This window comes from Protomyctophum parallelum (assembly GCF_964188405.1).
Source record: "Protomyctophum parallelum genome assembly, chromosome: 2".
Lineage (NCBI taxonomy): Eukaryota > Metazoa > Chordata > Actinopteri > Myctophiformes > Myctophidae > Protomyctophum > Protomyctophum parallelum.
The window spans coordinates 49,820,045-49,835,790 of record NC_139699.1 but is presented as its reverse complement, the minus strand read 5'-3'; the positions used below and the strand labels follow the sequence as shown (position 1 = coordinate 49,835,790).

The following is a 15,746-nucleotide window of genomic DNA, read 5'->3' as shown; positions in this document are numbered from 1 at the left end:
TTGTCTTTTGTAATCCACCCAATTGCAGACCCCTGAGCACAAGTTTATGGACATGGCCCAGACTTCCAAATACAATAAGTTGACAGTTATATCCAAGGCCATAATACGTTCCACCAAAAGCTGTGTCCATATACAAATCAAATGGGCAGCCTATTTCAAATATACCGGTAGTGACAGTTTTTCTAATTTCATTGATGAACACAATATCTGGGGTATTTGGAATAGTTTGTGATCAAACCAGTCTATTTTACAATGCTGTGTTTATACATTCTTGTTGTCCTGTCCTTGTACTCCTCTGATCTTGTCTGAGACCAGGTCCACCAGACGGTCATGTCTGGCAATGTACAGTCCTTTATAGTGGCTGCAACCGTTACATCCATAATAATAACAACCTTTCTGCCCTAAATTGACGACGGTAGTTACGACGGGTGTGTTTTAATGTGGAATTAATGCATTTTGGCTGGAGAACCAGCATTCACTCCTGCCGCCATCTTACACACACACACACACACACACACACACACACACACACACACAGTCAGAATTTCAGCTGTCAAGACTTCATCCCAACTTTTGTATGAAACCAGCTGACACACCTGTCCTGGCCATTAATTTATGTGGAATAAAGGTAACGCGACAAGTGATTAGGATCAGAGTTAAAGAGTGAGAGGGAAAACAAGAGAAAGAAGTGGACAAGAACAGTCAGCAGGAAACAGAGATACAGAGAGAGAGAGAGAGAGAGATACAGAGAGAGAGAGATAATTCACAAGCCTATTTCCACCCAGAGTAATTATTGCTGTGACTGTGTCTTTCTTTCTGTCTCACCCTCTGCCTCTAAAATCACATTAATGGATGAAAGTAGCTTCCGCTGCATGCTGACACATTGCTTTGAAATGGAAATGTAACTCATTGGCTCCATACAGTATAGACCACAGACACGTGTGTGTGCTGTGCACACATACACAGTGTAGGTTTGCTGAACGTGACACACACTATGCCCTTAAACCATGGAACTAAGTTTTAAATAACACTTAACACAACATTAACAGACACATTAGCGTTGGTAATGTTAGCAGCCCATTAGCTAACGATTAGCCAGCAGCTTGTAAAAATGTCATGCTGACAGTCAAGACTGAGACCATAACAAAATGTTAATTAAAATAGCCATTAGCAATACATGTATTATTGACCTACAAGTCATGTACCATAATGCTACCATATGGAACGTTAATTAAAAAACTAAACATTAATATACACCCAAGGTGTCAGGGAGGTGTCTCTGACTCTGTATCCCTTTACGACAGTCAGTCACTCATAGTTGATACAGTCTGTTTCTAGCGAAAATGTAACTAATTTGGCAGCAGTAACATTTTCTCGCAGTCAGTTGATTCAGGATTAAGAGTGTCTGCTAAATTCTTAAATTGTAAATTGTAATTCTTCATATCCATACAAGTGAAACGGCCGGGATGATTTGTTTATTTTTCAAACACAGTTCTTATATGAGGCGATCTAAGATCCCCCAAATGCACCCGGCCGTGCTCTGTTAACGGAAATTATTGCTGATGCCATAATTTGCATTGTGTGCAATGATGGTTGTTGGAACATATATTCATATTGCCAGAGAGAGAGAGAGAGAGAGAGAGGGGGGGGGGGGGGGAGTAGAGAGAAACAATCTATGTCATAAATCAATGTGGCGAGATGTGAGGAAGCTCTTAACATTCATGAGCAGACATGGACCAGCCACTTTATGATGAGTTTTGAGTTATACATCTGCCACCATGAGTGAGCCAAATCTCAATGACAACAGATAGCCGTATAGGTATAACAACACTGCTCAAGTGCACCTTAAGCAAGCTTGTCCGATTGTCCGGCCGTCACAAACACGTTTACATTAAGTCACACAGTGCTGCACAGAAAATCTACACACTAAAGCAAAGCAAGGGAAGCAAAACACAAGTGGAGAACTACAGGTGCACTGTCTGTATGCCAGGAGTTGTACACGTCGGTAGCATACTAATAGAGAATGCTGGCGACCCATTGCAACATGAAGTTCAAGCGATGAATCAAGTACGATTAGTTAATTTACAAGCTTATTTTATAAATAAATCAACAGCACCCCCTGTGTCCCACATTGTCCCACAAAAGCAGTTCAGCTGTCCTGCAAGTGAACTGTTTTGAATTAAGTCATCCTATAGGTAGCCTACACTTGTTTTAAATACATGAACCACAGTCTTCTAAAATCTGAAAAACGTATTTTGCTATATCAGAGGTGCTCAAACTTTTCATGTCAAGGACCCACAAAAGTACTTGTATTTGACCCCAACCTCAAAATATTTTGTTCCAGGGACCCCCAGAAGCAAAGATTTGAGTTAATAATGTTTCGCATTAGCTTGTATATCTTCTAAAGTTAAAGTTGTTAAAATAGGCTATATGTGTTCTTCTGTTGGTACACAGCCGTGACAAACAAGTAAAGGACATCTTGACATTTTGTATTCTGACAGTCTGCCTGAGGAAGACCGCTTAGAAATGTTGCTTAAATAAATACTTATACCTTGCAAGCTGGCAGCGCGAGGCTAAATTTCTTATCATCCATGTTATTCTGAAAAATCTAACAATAACAGGGAACACACTGCATGGTGGGTCAACCTGAGTTGAACTTTCTCTGCTTTTCTTCCAAAAACAAACTAGACACGCAATTAATCCATGGACCAGCCACTTTTATGTGGCTGGCAAATAGTCTGTCATGGACTGCAACATTCTCTCCATAGCCTCGGAAAAAAGGAGTGTGATTAATTAGCAGTTAGTCATCTGAAGCTGATAAAAGAGAGATAGATACTGTAAGATAGACCAGGTTGGTATATTTTAATGTGGTTGTCAAGGATATTAAAGGATATTAAAAAGTAGGTTGTCAAGAATATCTGTAGCCATGCCAACTGATGATCCTTCATTATGAACCCATTGAAAGTAATTTTATGTTTATATTTAGAGAAATCTAAATAGAGTACGGTATGTCTGAGTGAGAAAATACACTCCAGCACTCCAAGGCAACTGCCCCCACCTACAGTACCAACCAGTTCCAAACAGTACCAAAAGTTGAAATAAACGTTACAATGGGTGGTGAGCTGACCACCGCTCCGGTGGTGAGCTGACCACCGGAGCTGAAATAACGTTGAGCAGCGGTGAGTAAAAACAGAGAGAAGGGCTGGAGCGGTGGCGGTGGTTTGCTCTTCACCGCGGCTCGTGACGTCATGTTGTAGTTCGGTGGTCACCCCACCACCGTAAATCCAGACAATGTATGAGCCTTAATGCAGAGACACTAGTCACTCACTCCTAGGGCCCTATGGCTATGTTGCGTGTCTTAAGTATCTGGTCTTATGACTTAACTTGATACCTGGAGGCGTGGCCAATTCATAAGACCTGTTACTTAAGACAAACTAGCAAAATAGGGCCCCTATAGTATCTTAACAGTCAACAATGCTGGTTTAGCTTTCCATACAGTAGTAACACCCAGAGGTATGGTAGAAGTTGGCACAAAAATGCAGTAAGATCCATGGCTAATATAATTAATTCAAGGTTTAAGTGTTGGGTTCACTTTCAAACAGTATAATCCATGCACATTAACTGGCTTTTGAATCCTTAAACATTTTTAAAAACACAAATAGTGCGAGACATTATCACAAACCCTTAATTAATTAATTATATTAAGGTGAGTTTTATTGTGAAGGTTCCACAGACGTTGAATTGAATCAGGCTATTGTATAAAATAAATACTATAGGCTACTGCTTGGTATTGCTAATAATAACAACACGTTTTGGATGTAGATGTAAGTCCCTTATTCATTATTAATAATTTGTATATAATAATATACAGTCTGAGAGTTATGCCAGACACTGAGATTGAGAAAAACATAAGTAGGCCAGCTGTGACTATACGGTGAATATAATAATAATAATAATAATAATAATAAAACTTTATTTGTATAGCACCTTTCATGACATGAAATGCAGCTCAAAGTGCTTTACAGAACAATGGAGAATAAAAGAAAAGCAAGGCAACGACAAAAAACAAGCAGTAATACAATACAGTGAGGACATGAATAAAAAATAAATAAATAAAAGATCAATTAAAAGCAATGTTGTAGAAGTGGGTCTTGAGCTGAGCTTTAAAAATGTCTACAGAGGCTGCCTGACGAAGGTACAGTGGGAGCTTGTTCCATGCCGACGGCCCGTAGAAGCAAAAAGCTGCTTCCCCGTATTTTTTAGTTGCCATTTTTTTAGGCAAAGCGAGCAGGCCAGCAGTGGAAGACCTTAGGGGGTGGTTTGGGACATATTTAGGCAGGCAGTCATGTAGGTAGAAAGGTGCGAGACCATTGAGAGCTTTATAGACAAGTAAAATAATTTTAAAATCAATCCTAAAAACAACCGGAAGCCAGTGCAGTGATGCTAAAACTGGAGTAATATGTTCTCTCATCTTAGTTCTAGTTAAAACTCTGGCTGCTGCATTTTGGACAAGTTGTAATATGTCAGTTGTTTTTTTAGGCAGTTCTGAAAAAAGTGCATTGCAGTAATCAAGCCGAGAAAAAACAAAGGCGTGGATTAGCGTTTTTGCATCGTCCAAGGACACATAGGCTCTGATTCGTGCAATATTTCTACGGTGAAAAAAGGCAATCTTGGCAAATTAAAATTCAATTCAGAATCAATAATAACCCCCAGGTTCTTTACTGTACTGTTACTTTCTACAGTCAGGTTGCCAAGTCTGCTTAATATTGATTCTTTCTGTTCACTAGAACCGATTATAAGAACTTCTGTCTTATCCTCATTTAGCTTGAGAAAGTTCTCATTCATCCAACATTTGATGCTAGACAGACAGGTAACCAGCGGGTCTAAAGCACAGGGATCATCTGGAGCCACAGAAAGATATAGTTGGGTATCATCAGCATAGAAATGAAAATTGACTCCGTGATTGGCAATGAGTTCGCCCAATGGCAGTATGTACAAGGAGAAAAGCAGAGGGCCAAGAATCGAGCCCTGTGGAATACCAGAACTGATGTCGTGTTTGTCTGAGTCAAACTTGGCTAGATTGACAAAGTAACTTCTATTTGAAACTTCTATTTGACAGGTAGGAGGAAAACCAGGACAGGGCCGTACCAGACAGGCCTATCCAGTGCTCCAGACGCTGTATTAAAATTGAATGATCAATCGTGTCAAATGCGGCCGTTAGATCTAGAAGTAAGAGATCGGATACATGTTTCTTGTCAGCAGACACCCTAAGATCATTCATTACTTTACTATGTTTATCTTATCAATTGTGTTCATTTTACTGACAATAATATTTAACCCAAATAGCCCAGGCTGCCATAATTCACCTTTAAGTAAGTCACTATCACACATTTGTTGTGCGTTTGTGAAACGTTTGAAAATCCATCCATCTATAGTTAGAGCCCATTCAAGATTGAATGGCGTCTCAGGGCCAAATTGGAACGTATGAAGAGAGTATGAGGCATAGAAAATAGTCACTACCAGGAACTTGGAAGTGAAACGGAGGCGGAGTTTTACAACCACGTGGTTTCCACCGTTCCACGTGAATTCCTTCACAGGGAGTTGCAAGGTTGATGCATAGGTTATGTAAGCGCCATCTAGTGGAAATTCTGAAAACACAGTTTGGACATACAGTACAGTCATCGGCAGGATGATCCTTTGGAAAAATGGACGTGTTGCACGTCATGTTCAAGGAATGAGTTAAAAGCTGGTGTTTAATTGCCGTAAACCAAACTTTGACGTGATTTTCTTTCTTTGCGATAGTACCTCCCCCTCTTCCCCGCACACCTCTGAGGCATAAGGGCATTATGGCATGAGGTACATGCATAATAATGAAAGTGAAGTCAGTGTCAGTGTATATTTTTTCCTTGAACATAATTAGGGTTGTTCCGATACTGGTATCGGGTACTCGGGCTGATACCACTCTCAAGTACTCGGAACCGGCGCCGATACAATGACCCGAGTACCAAAACATCCAATTGACAGTTGACACTAGGCTGCAGTGGGAGCAAGTCTGACCCAACACTGCAGCAAATCGCCAAAAACAGCCGTAAGCATAAATGACAACTGACAAGTGTAGATCGGAGATCCATCTGTATCTATGAGAAAAAGGGGTAAAATAAGTGGTTACTCAACAAAAATAAAAAGTACTAAAAATTAAGTACTTGTACTCATACTACTGATATCGGTATACTGTAATGAGTCTGAATATAATGTTTTTATTGCTAATTGCACATTTTATTTTTATTTTTATATCGAAACCAAAATGAAACCATGACCCAAAAACTGAGGTTTGAACTGAACCAAGGTTCAAGGTTATCTTTATTTGTCTCCCTTGGGAGAAATTTGTCTTGGAGACAGAGTCACAGCTGCATACAAATAACAGACATGTTCACATACGAAAAAGAAACCATGGGCCAATTTCAATATTGTGCATACCTATTAATATATGCACTGCTAGCAGAAAGAGGTATATTACTCTCTGGCTAACTTTGATATCCGAGACATAATTTACAGTAGATTGGATATTGGAGTATGATGTCATTACTTAATGCCAGACATTACTAGCCAAGCTGCAGCAGAATCAAGATGGAAAAGTCATTGCTGATTAATTATGTCTGCCGGGTAACACATTTCCATTGGCACTCGCTCGCTCTCTCTTTCTGGGTCCCTCGCCCACTGTCTCTATTCCAATCTCATACACATTCTTTCTCCCTCAGGCATGCAGACTCTGCTCTGTCTGTCTATCTATATTCTATACAGTACACATCTTCTGTCATTCAGAACACTAAGGATTCACTTAGAGCCTGCAAGCTCGACTAAAACAATATTCTTCTCAACATTACACAACCTTACAGTATGTCTAATTGATAGCATTTTGTTGTATATAATAGATAGTATTTTGTTGGAAGAGTGTAATTTGTACAGAATTTTTTTTCGACCACTCTTTTACAACATGATGATAAATATTAAATAGTTGATATTTGTTGGTGCATGGACTGAAATTAATGAGGTTTTATTGAGACAACAATGTCAGTGACCCAAAACAAAAAGACCATAGATAGCACATGGTTCTTTGGCTCCTACAGTATATATACTGTATACCTACAGTATTTTGGTGCTATAGCGTCTATGTAATAAAGTTCCGATATAATAGTGCTATAACCATACCATGTGCTTAATCTAAGCTGAAGAACGTATAGACTATAGAGAAGCTCAAAACAACCATGCCGGTTCTTTGTATGACAGCTGTGCTACACCTCAACCATCCCTAAAGAGCAGCTGAGCTGAACAATCCCATGTTTGTGTTTATCATTTTCTAATAAAAGGTCAAAAATACAAAAAAACAGCAGTGCACTGTAGCAATGGTCGGCATGGGCTTCAAAGTCATTTGAATTCTCAGTGTTCTCTGTGCATCAATGGGTTGCTTGACTCATCTGCCCAAAAAACGGATTAGTTCCTCATGTGGGAATAAAATCACACCCGTGTGAAGTGACTGACCTCTTTCTCTTTCTGCCTTGTTCCACCCTGGTTCCGCCTTGTTTATGTTGAATTTGCTAAAACATCATTTTTGGAAAAAACTAAAAACAAACATGACATTGCCAGTCACCATGCTGCACGTGTGATGTTCCTTTACTGACACCCAAGTTAAAAATAAGAATTTAATTCACAGAATATCAATACGAAGCAACTGGAAAACATGTTATTTCAATGGTAGTGGATGGAGAGATAGGATTTTTGTTCAACCACGAAACGGCAACCAATGTGTGCGAAGAGGGGCAGAACCAGGGGTTTTTGCCAGTGCAAAAAAAAAAAAAAAAAAATTCATATTTAAAATGTACAGAACTGTGCCTGGCTGTGATAGAGACGGAACCAAAGTCATGTTGCTGTTGGCCGGGTTCGCGAACTTTGCGTACAACCAAAATGCTTTCGTTTCAGTTCAAACTACCGGCCCCTATGTACAATTATGTAAAGTTCAGAACCAGCGAGAATGAACCTCCTGCATTTATCACATTGCTCTCCTGGCCTCTCCAACTCCCTCTCTATAATTCTCTCTCTCTCTCGAGTGTTGATTTAACGCTGAGAGTCTATAAGTAGATCTGTACCACTCCGTGTTCGCTATGGAACATTGTGTTCTGTGCCGGGGGTTCATTTTAATATATATCGTATGTTTATTCTCTGGTCTCAAAAGACACCTATAGGACTGTTCAAGTACCTGGAAATCATTCAGGACTCACTCGACGCAATCTTTTTCCTTTGCTGTCACTCCCTCCTCTCACAAACTGAACTTGTCCTTGGTACCGCACTGAAGGGCTGCAATAATTGTGTACTGCCATGAATATTTAACCTAAATCGTGCAGACTGCCATAATTGCCAGCCATGTATTTTTACCTTTGCTTTAAGTAGCCACAGAATATTCAACTTCACTACAATTGCACAGCGGACGGTTGGTAATGAGAGAGCTGTTAGTTGTGAAAACAATCTGTTTGAAAAACCGTCCATGTAATCCATAGTTGGAGCCTATTCAACACAACAATGAATGGTGGTCAGGGCGAAATTGGAATGATACAACGAAAGGAGCTAGAGGCAGAGAAGAAAGTCTCTACCAGGAAGTGAAACAGAGGGAGAGTTTTACCATGTTAAAAGAAAATCACATCCGTGTGAACTGTGGGCGCTCTTATCATCGTACATTATCATACATCATCTCATTCCGGCCAATCACAATTTGTGTTCTCACCTTCAAAATGTTTGTGTTTACACTATGGTGTAAACACAAACATTGCGTAATTTGACTACGACGTAAAATGTACACTATGAGGTCAAATTATCCATTCATTGTCAATGGGAATTGAATGTTTGTGTAGGACAAAGTTTGTGGACACACACTAAAAGGTGGACAAACTGTAGGAGGGCCTAGCGCTGTCAAAAATAGATGCCTCATTGGCCGCTGCAGTTCGTTGGAGCCATGTGAGTCGACGGGAGGGCGGAACAATTTACACTCTGGGACGCCACCATATATGGCCATCTCCATACATGAAGATCACGACACTGACCCCATCTAAACCTGGATAACCATACAAGGAGAAGACTGGATCATCACCTAGATCTCCATATATGGAGCTGACCTGTTCTGACATTCCATATGTTGATCTGACCTCATCAAACCCTGTACACTAAAGACCGTCACCCAGGCGGATGCGTGCATGCGACGAGGTGGCTTCTCGCTCTCAGGGCGTCTTACTGGTATGTCACACTGCAAGTGGCTGAGGGGGTATTTTCATATTCTTTGTGTGTGTACAGTACACAGGGAGATTGGCAAATTAATTAAGTGATTCTGATTCTGACCTAGCTTCCTACCAAGCTGCCTCTCTACCTAGTATCTGGGCCTGATGCATGTCTCATTCACATACAGTAGCGTTAGGTGAAAAAGTACTCCCCCCTGAAATTCAATCGAAAACATCAGATATACGCACACAGATTGACAAAATACACAAAGGAGTCTCATCACATCAAACGAGGGCACTGTCACACAAAGAACTGGGTATCAAAGACGAACGTGTATTTCACGCTCAAGCATGCGTGCGCACACACACACACACACACACACACACACACACACACACACACACACACACACACACACACACACACACACACACACACACACACACACACACACACACACACACACACACACACACACACACACACAAACACTCTCACACACACTTCTATGTATTGAATATCAGATGAAAGAGATTTTACTAGGCCAAGCCAGGTATGTCAGGCAAGTTATCAGACAGAAAACAAAGCTTTTCCTTGTCTAAACTTTGTTGGCATTGCCATCTGGCACTCCTAGTAGGCCGAAACAATCTATTTAAACTATTACAAAACTATTTCTTTTTACCTAGGTTTGATACCGCACGGCGCATTATGCATGTTTTGTTGACTATTCCTAATCTCATTCATTCATGGTTTGTTGCTTTTCTGAATTGTTTTGTTTCTTCTAGTGGATTCACACATTTTATTGTAAATTAATCTGCAATGAGTGAACTAATTAACCAAACGCATATGCGCATGCACATAGAAACATCGCACACGCATGCAGACACAGCCAACACATTGATTTTGCAGGGGAAAACTTGGACTGTTTTAATTAGCCGTTCCTCTCCTCCACAGAGACAGAGCAGCCTGTAGCCTGTGCGTGCGTGCGTGCATGCGTGCGTGCGTGCGTTAAAGAGAGGAGAACAGAGACAGAGAGATATTGAAAGTACAGGAGTGCATGCACAATGCACCACGGTGTGGTGTTTTGTATAGTGATCCATGTAAAAAAAAAAATCAAGAAGGTACTCAATAGAATACTCACTAATAACTCACTGCAGTAATTGATAGTTGCACCACTTTGCAAATTGTGTGCATGTCTACAGAGAAAAAGACACTGTACGTACCTAGTGTGCCTGCATGGAGGCCGTGGCAATATATAGGCCTATATATAGTATACATATACTGTACACCTACATATAGTGATATGAGAATAATCGTCCACTAGACGACATGCATGTAGTCTCCTTATGGCATAATGTTGTATTTTTCTGGTTTTAAAGGCTGCATTACAGTAAAGAGATGCAATTACCTGAACTTATAAGAATCTTCTAGCTGTTCTACGATTTGTCTATATTTATTTGTCTAAATTATTATATAAGCGTTACTTATATAATAGTATAATATTGTATCACCAATAAACCTTCCCGGTATCAAGGTATGGGGGCAAATAAATGATATGGCTTTGCCATATCATATTGGGTATACATTCTGCATGCATGCACGTGTGCATACTGTATGTTTGTGTATATGTTCATGTGTGTGTGTGAGTGTGTGTGCGTGCGTGCATGCATGTATAAATGTATAGCACTGTCAGTAACAACGCCATTGTTTGATGAGGTACTTCAAGAATGCGAGTGGAATGGAATAATATAAAGGCATTGCTTCATTTCCATCATTCCATGCATTCTTTAGGGACAGAAGCTGAACTATACATACCACACCATTATGTGCAACAGCCCTGGGAATCATCTGCATGCTTGATGTTTCTCTGATTAATTGGCCATTTCTGTGGCCATTTTTTGGCTCACATCATTCTCAGGGTGGAAACCCAACGTGACAACATGAAGGCATGCATGAGCTTAGCATCATTAGCGCATTAGCTCATCATTATCGTTTGTGATTCTTATAAGAAAACGTTTCGTTCCAAATTTAATGGAATATGTGTGTTGTCTCTTCCTTGCTGTTGCCGTTTGAAAATGTTATGTGACATTCAGAAAATCGATAATTAGGTGTTTCTCGGAATGTTAAGTGTGGCAACACCGTATCAAGGTCGACACTATTTCGTAAACACCTGCTTACAATCTATCCATCTATAGAAAATCAGATCAGTCTGAAGTGAGTGGTGCAACAGCGCCCCCTGTTGGTACTCTAACATAGGGACATTGCTGTTCCTTGGAGTGGTTGCACCACTCAAAAGCATTTAGTATTCAACCAGTCGTCCGGGGACCACCAGTGGTCGTTGAGGGGGTTCCAGGTGGTCCCCAGCTAAATTGATGGAGACGAATTGGTAACCAACCCTTATTAGAACTTTAACCCTTGAGAGCGAGAGAGTGTGTGTGTGTGTGTGTGTGTATTGTGGATGAAAACTTGATTAATTTCTCTGGACTTGACCCCCAATGGAAATCCAATATACCATAGTTGTCTGCACTCGTGTGTGCGTATATGCACATAAAAATAACAGATTACACAGAAAACACAATGATGAAGAAGAAGAAGAAGAAGAAGAAGAAGAAGAAGAAGAAGAAGAAGAAGAAGAAGAAGAAGAAGAAGAAGAAGAAGAAGAAGAAGAAAGAAGAAGAAGAAGAAGAAGAAGAAGAAGAAGAAGAAGAAGAAGAAGAAGAAGAAGAAGAAGAAGAAGAGAAGAAGAAGAAGAAGAAGAAGAAGAAGAAGAAGAAGAAGAAGAAGAAGAAGAAGAGAAGAAGAAGAAGAAGAAGAAGAAGAAGAAGAAGAAGAAGAAAAGAAGAAGAAGAAGAAGAAGAAGAAGAAGAAGAAGAGAAGAAGAAGAAGAAGAAGAAGAAGAAGAAGAAGAAGAAGAAGAAGAAGAAGAAGAAGAAGAAGAGAAGAAGAAGAAGAAGAAGAAGAAGAAGAAGAAGAAGAAGAAGAAGAAGAAGGAAGAAGAAGAAGAAGAAGAAGAAGAAGAAGAAGAAGAAGAAGAAGAAGAAGAAAAGAAGAAGAAGAAAGAAGAAGAAGAAGAAGAAGAAAGAAGAAGAAGAAGAAGAAGAGAAGAAGAAGAGGGTTGGCGATAGGGCCTTTCTGTGTGGAGTTTGCATGTTCTTCCCGTGTCCCCTAGGGTAGATACCCTCACAAAAACATGCCGTAATCCTGGTCTCTAAAAACTACCTCCCCCTGGCCAGCCGGGGCGCCTGATGTAGGGGAAAGGAACTGGTCGGAATAACGTGTCCCTTCCACGCGCTACGTCCGGCCGGGGAAATTCCCCTCTGTCAGGTGAAAAGAAGCAGCTTGGACTCCTCATGCATAGAAGGAGGCATGAGGTCAGTCCGCTGCCCCCCCAGGTTGGCAGAGGAAGTGTAGCGCCCAGGATTACATTAGATAATTGGCACTGGGTGAAAATAAAACTGGGTTACAAAATCGTGGGATACAAATTTAGAAAGAAAACAAAAAAAAAACAATCAGGAAGTGTAAGCTGCATGCATACAAACGTTTCTGAGCAAGGAGACTATGGCCAGGGAAGCCCTGTGGAGGTCAACAACCTATAATAAGGAACTACAAAGTTCAGTGGGCTTAGAGTGGAGTAAAGGTGCACCAGTCAGCAAGTAAGCTTTGCCGATCCATGTAGCGCAATGTACAAGTACACCACCTGGACATGACACTAGTATGTCGCAGGACCTGTGGTGCCATGAGAGAAATAAGCCATTACTCATAAAGAACAACCCGAAAGTGTGTCCAGGGTGTGCCACAAAACATGAGAAGAGAACCCTAACCCTAACCCCCTTGGGCACATTTTGAAAGCACTGTGTGGTGCAACAGTACACTACATTGGCTAAGTAAAGACACACCATGGCTATGGTAGTACTACTGGTACACCTTTGTATGACAAATCAAAAGTATAAATCATCCATGTCTACAGGTCTGTAATAGAAATGGAAGCTACTTGCGTATGTGCGCGTGCATGCACGCACACAGATCATTTAAGCTTACAACTGCTTTAAATGGCAAAGTCGAAGAGATAAATTACAGGTGATGAAAAACTGGTTCAAACCATTATCACAAAAGCACACCGGTTGTAAAAGAAGAACAAAGAAAAATAGAAGAAAAAGACACATCTGCACTACATAAGTAGTTGTATAATAATACAATGTGTGTGTACAATTTCCCACTCTTTGCTTTATCTCCATAATTATATAAAAGGGTCACAGACAGATGGGTACAACAGGTGCTCTGACAACGGTATGATGGCGGGAATGGGAAGGCTATATTGCATACTTCTGTCATGTTAGACAGTAAATGTTTAGGGGCTACTGACAGCGCTGCAAAATATGATGCCTCTGGAGTGAGAAGCGGGTTGTCATGGCGCACCGTGCAGTGTGCCTCAATCGGCACGTTGTTTGAGAACCGCTGCATGCTGTGCTGTATGCTGTCTCAACGGTGAGGGGGAGGGGGGGGGGGCATGCAGGCTCTCTCCTCCTCTCTGATCCACATACACATAATGTAGGCTACACCACCATCACCGTCGTTATGTTTGGAATGGAACAAGAAGGCATTGTTTCATTCTTGTTAAATGCAGAAAACAAGCAGATTATGTGTGTGAGAGACAGGCAGACAGACCAGGGAGAGATCCAGAGGGGAAGACAGAGACAGAGACAGATAAAGGAGAGGACACACAGAGAAGCTATTGATGGAACAGTGTGTGCAGTAAAGCTCACTCCAAATGCAGATTTTAACACTTTCCTCACTCATCACAGGCCACGTACACCACAGACCAGTGTCTATCTTAACTAGGTCAGTGTTTCCCTTTTTTTTGGGGGGGGGGGGGGATCAGGGCCACTTGAAAATCTCAAATCAAAAGCGTTCACAGCCCACCCATCTGTCCACTTAACAGTGTTCTATAGCTTGGTTGGATCAATGGAACTGACAGGGTATTAAGTTCACTATTTATCGGTATCACAAAGAAAACAGGAAGAATACCATGTCATTTTTAACATTATTGTTATATATTAATATCATCAAAAGGTTCATAGTGTTTTCGCCTCACGGTCCATCAGAGGTTCACACCACTGATCTAGGTAGGTAGTCTTATAGACAGGTAGGTATCTAGGTAGGTAGTCTTGTAAACAGGTAGGTCTACTCTAGGTAGGTATAGTCTTTATAGACAGAGGCAGGTATACTGATTCTGCCAGTGTGGACAGTTGGACACTACAGTATAGACTCCTACAAGACTAGCAATGCTTATCCCCTGTCCCCCCCAAGCCCCTTTATCTACCCACAGACAGACAGACAGACAGACACCAACCACGATGCAGGATTCACAAACATGTATTCAGTGTCAATAGAGTCAACAGCCACTCTGTCAGTCTTTGACAGCCAAAAGAGAATTACTTGTACACACACACACACACACACACACACACACACACACACACACACAGTGAAATTTGCTCTGGGCATGCCTTCAAGATAGCCGCCCCCCCGCCCCACCCCTCTCACACACACACACACACACACACACACACACACACACACACTTTTTATGCGTGGGAAACCCACATACCGGGGGGTAGGCTACTGTACATCAGGTTCGTGCGTGGCAAAGCAATCCGTTCTTATGTTGTGCGTATATAAAAGTCACCTAGTGGATCCTCCATGGGTTCTCACAGCACTGCCACTTGTACAGAACCACCACTCTGCAACGAAACGGCACCATGCACACCAGCACCGTCCGTGCACGTCGAAACAAACAGTCTCTCTCTCTCTCTCGTCACGAAACAAAACAACACTGCCAACATTCTCATCCACGCACAACAACAACAACAACAACAACACGATAACCGCCAATTAAACACAGCCAAAGAAAGTCAAAGCTGAACAAAACTCACCTTTAGACGAGGAGAAATTCCCCAGTAACACCCCCATTAGAATGAGGAGAATGCGTCTGAACCGCCCCGTCTTCTTCTTCAAATTCCCGGTCATATTATTCAATTTCCTCATCTTGTTTGGCGCTCCCAAATCCATGTGTTGTTCTTTTTGTTTTATTCTTTTATTTTTTTTAAAGGCGTCCTTTGGTTTTGGGGACCAAAAAAAGAAAACGCCAAAAAAACGTTCGTTTGAACGTTATAGAGACCAGAAATCAATCACAAATATCCCACACAACATGCACATCCATGTTTAACGTTCGGAGGAAAATAACCAATGACGACTTAATGGTCTAAAATTGGATAACGCGTCTCTGGTGTGAGCTGTCATAGCATCTACAGAACGAATTAACGGAGAGGAGGAGGAGAAGAGAGAGGAGAGAGCCAGGGAGATTTGTTGAATGAATGGAGGAGAGGAGAGAAGAGAGAGGGAGAGAGATTCCTGCTGCGGTACGTAGAGTCTGTAGGTCCGCGCTGCGAGGGGAGCAAGCGACGACTGGCAGGGAAGGGGGG

The 15,746-nt window shown here is 41.3% G+C and overlaps 1 protein-coding gene across 1 annotated transcript in view; it reads right to left on the bottom strand.

Annotated features, from left to right (window-relative positions):
* The window catches only part of LOC310878179 (CUB and sushi domain-containing protein 1-like), a 740,702-nt gene extending 725,435 nt beyond the window's left edge, over positions 1-15,267 (bottom strand). Inside the window, exon 1 of the mRNA XM_083792333.1 lies at positions 15,198-15,267. Within this exon, the coding sequence (XP_083648459.1) occupies positions 15,198-15,234 (37 nt within the window). The 5' untranslated portion in view covers positions 15,235-15,267. The remainder of the gene's footprint in view (positions 1-15,197) is intronic.
* Positions 15,268-15,746: the final 479 nt, after the last annotated feature.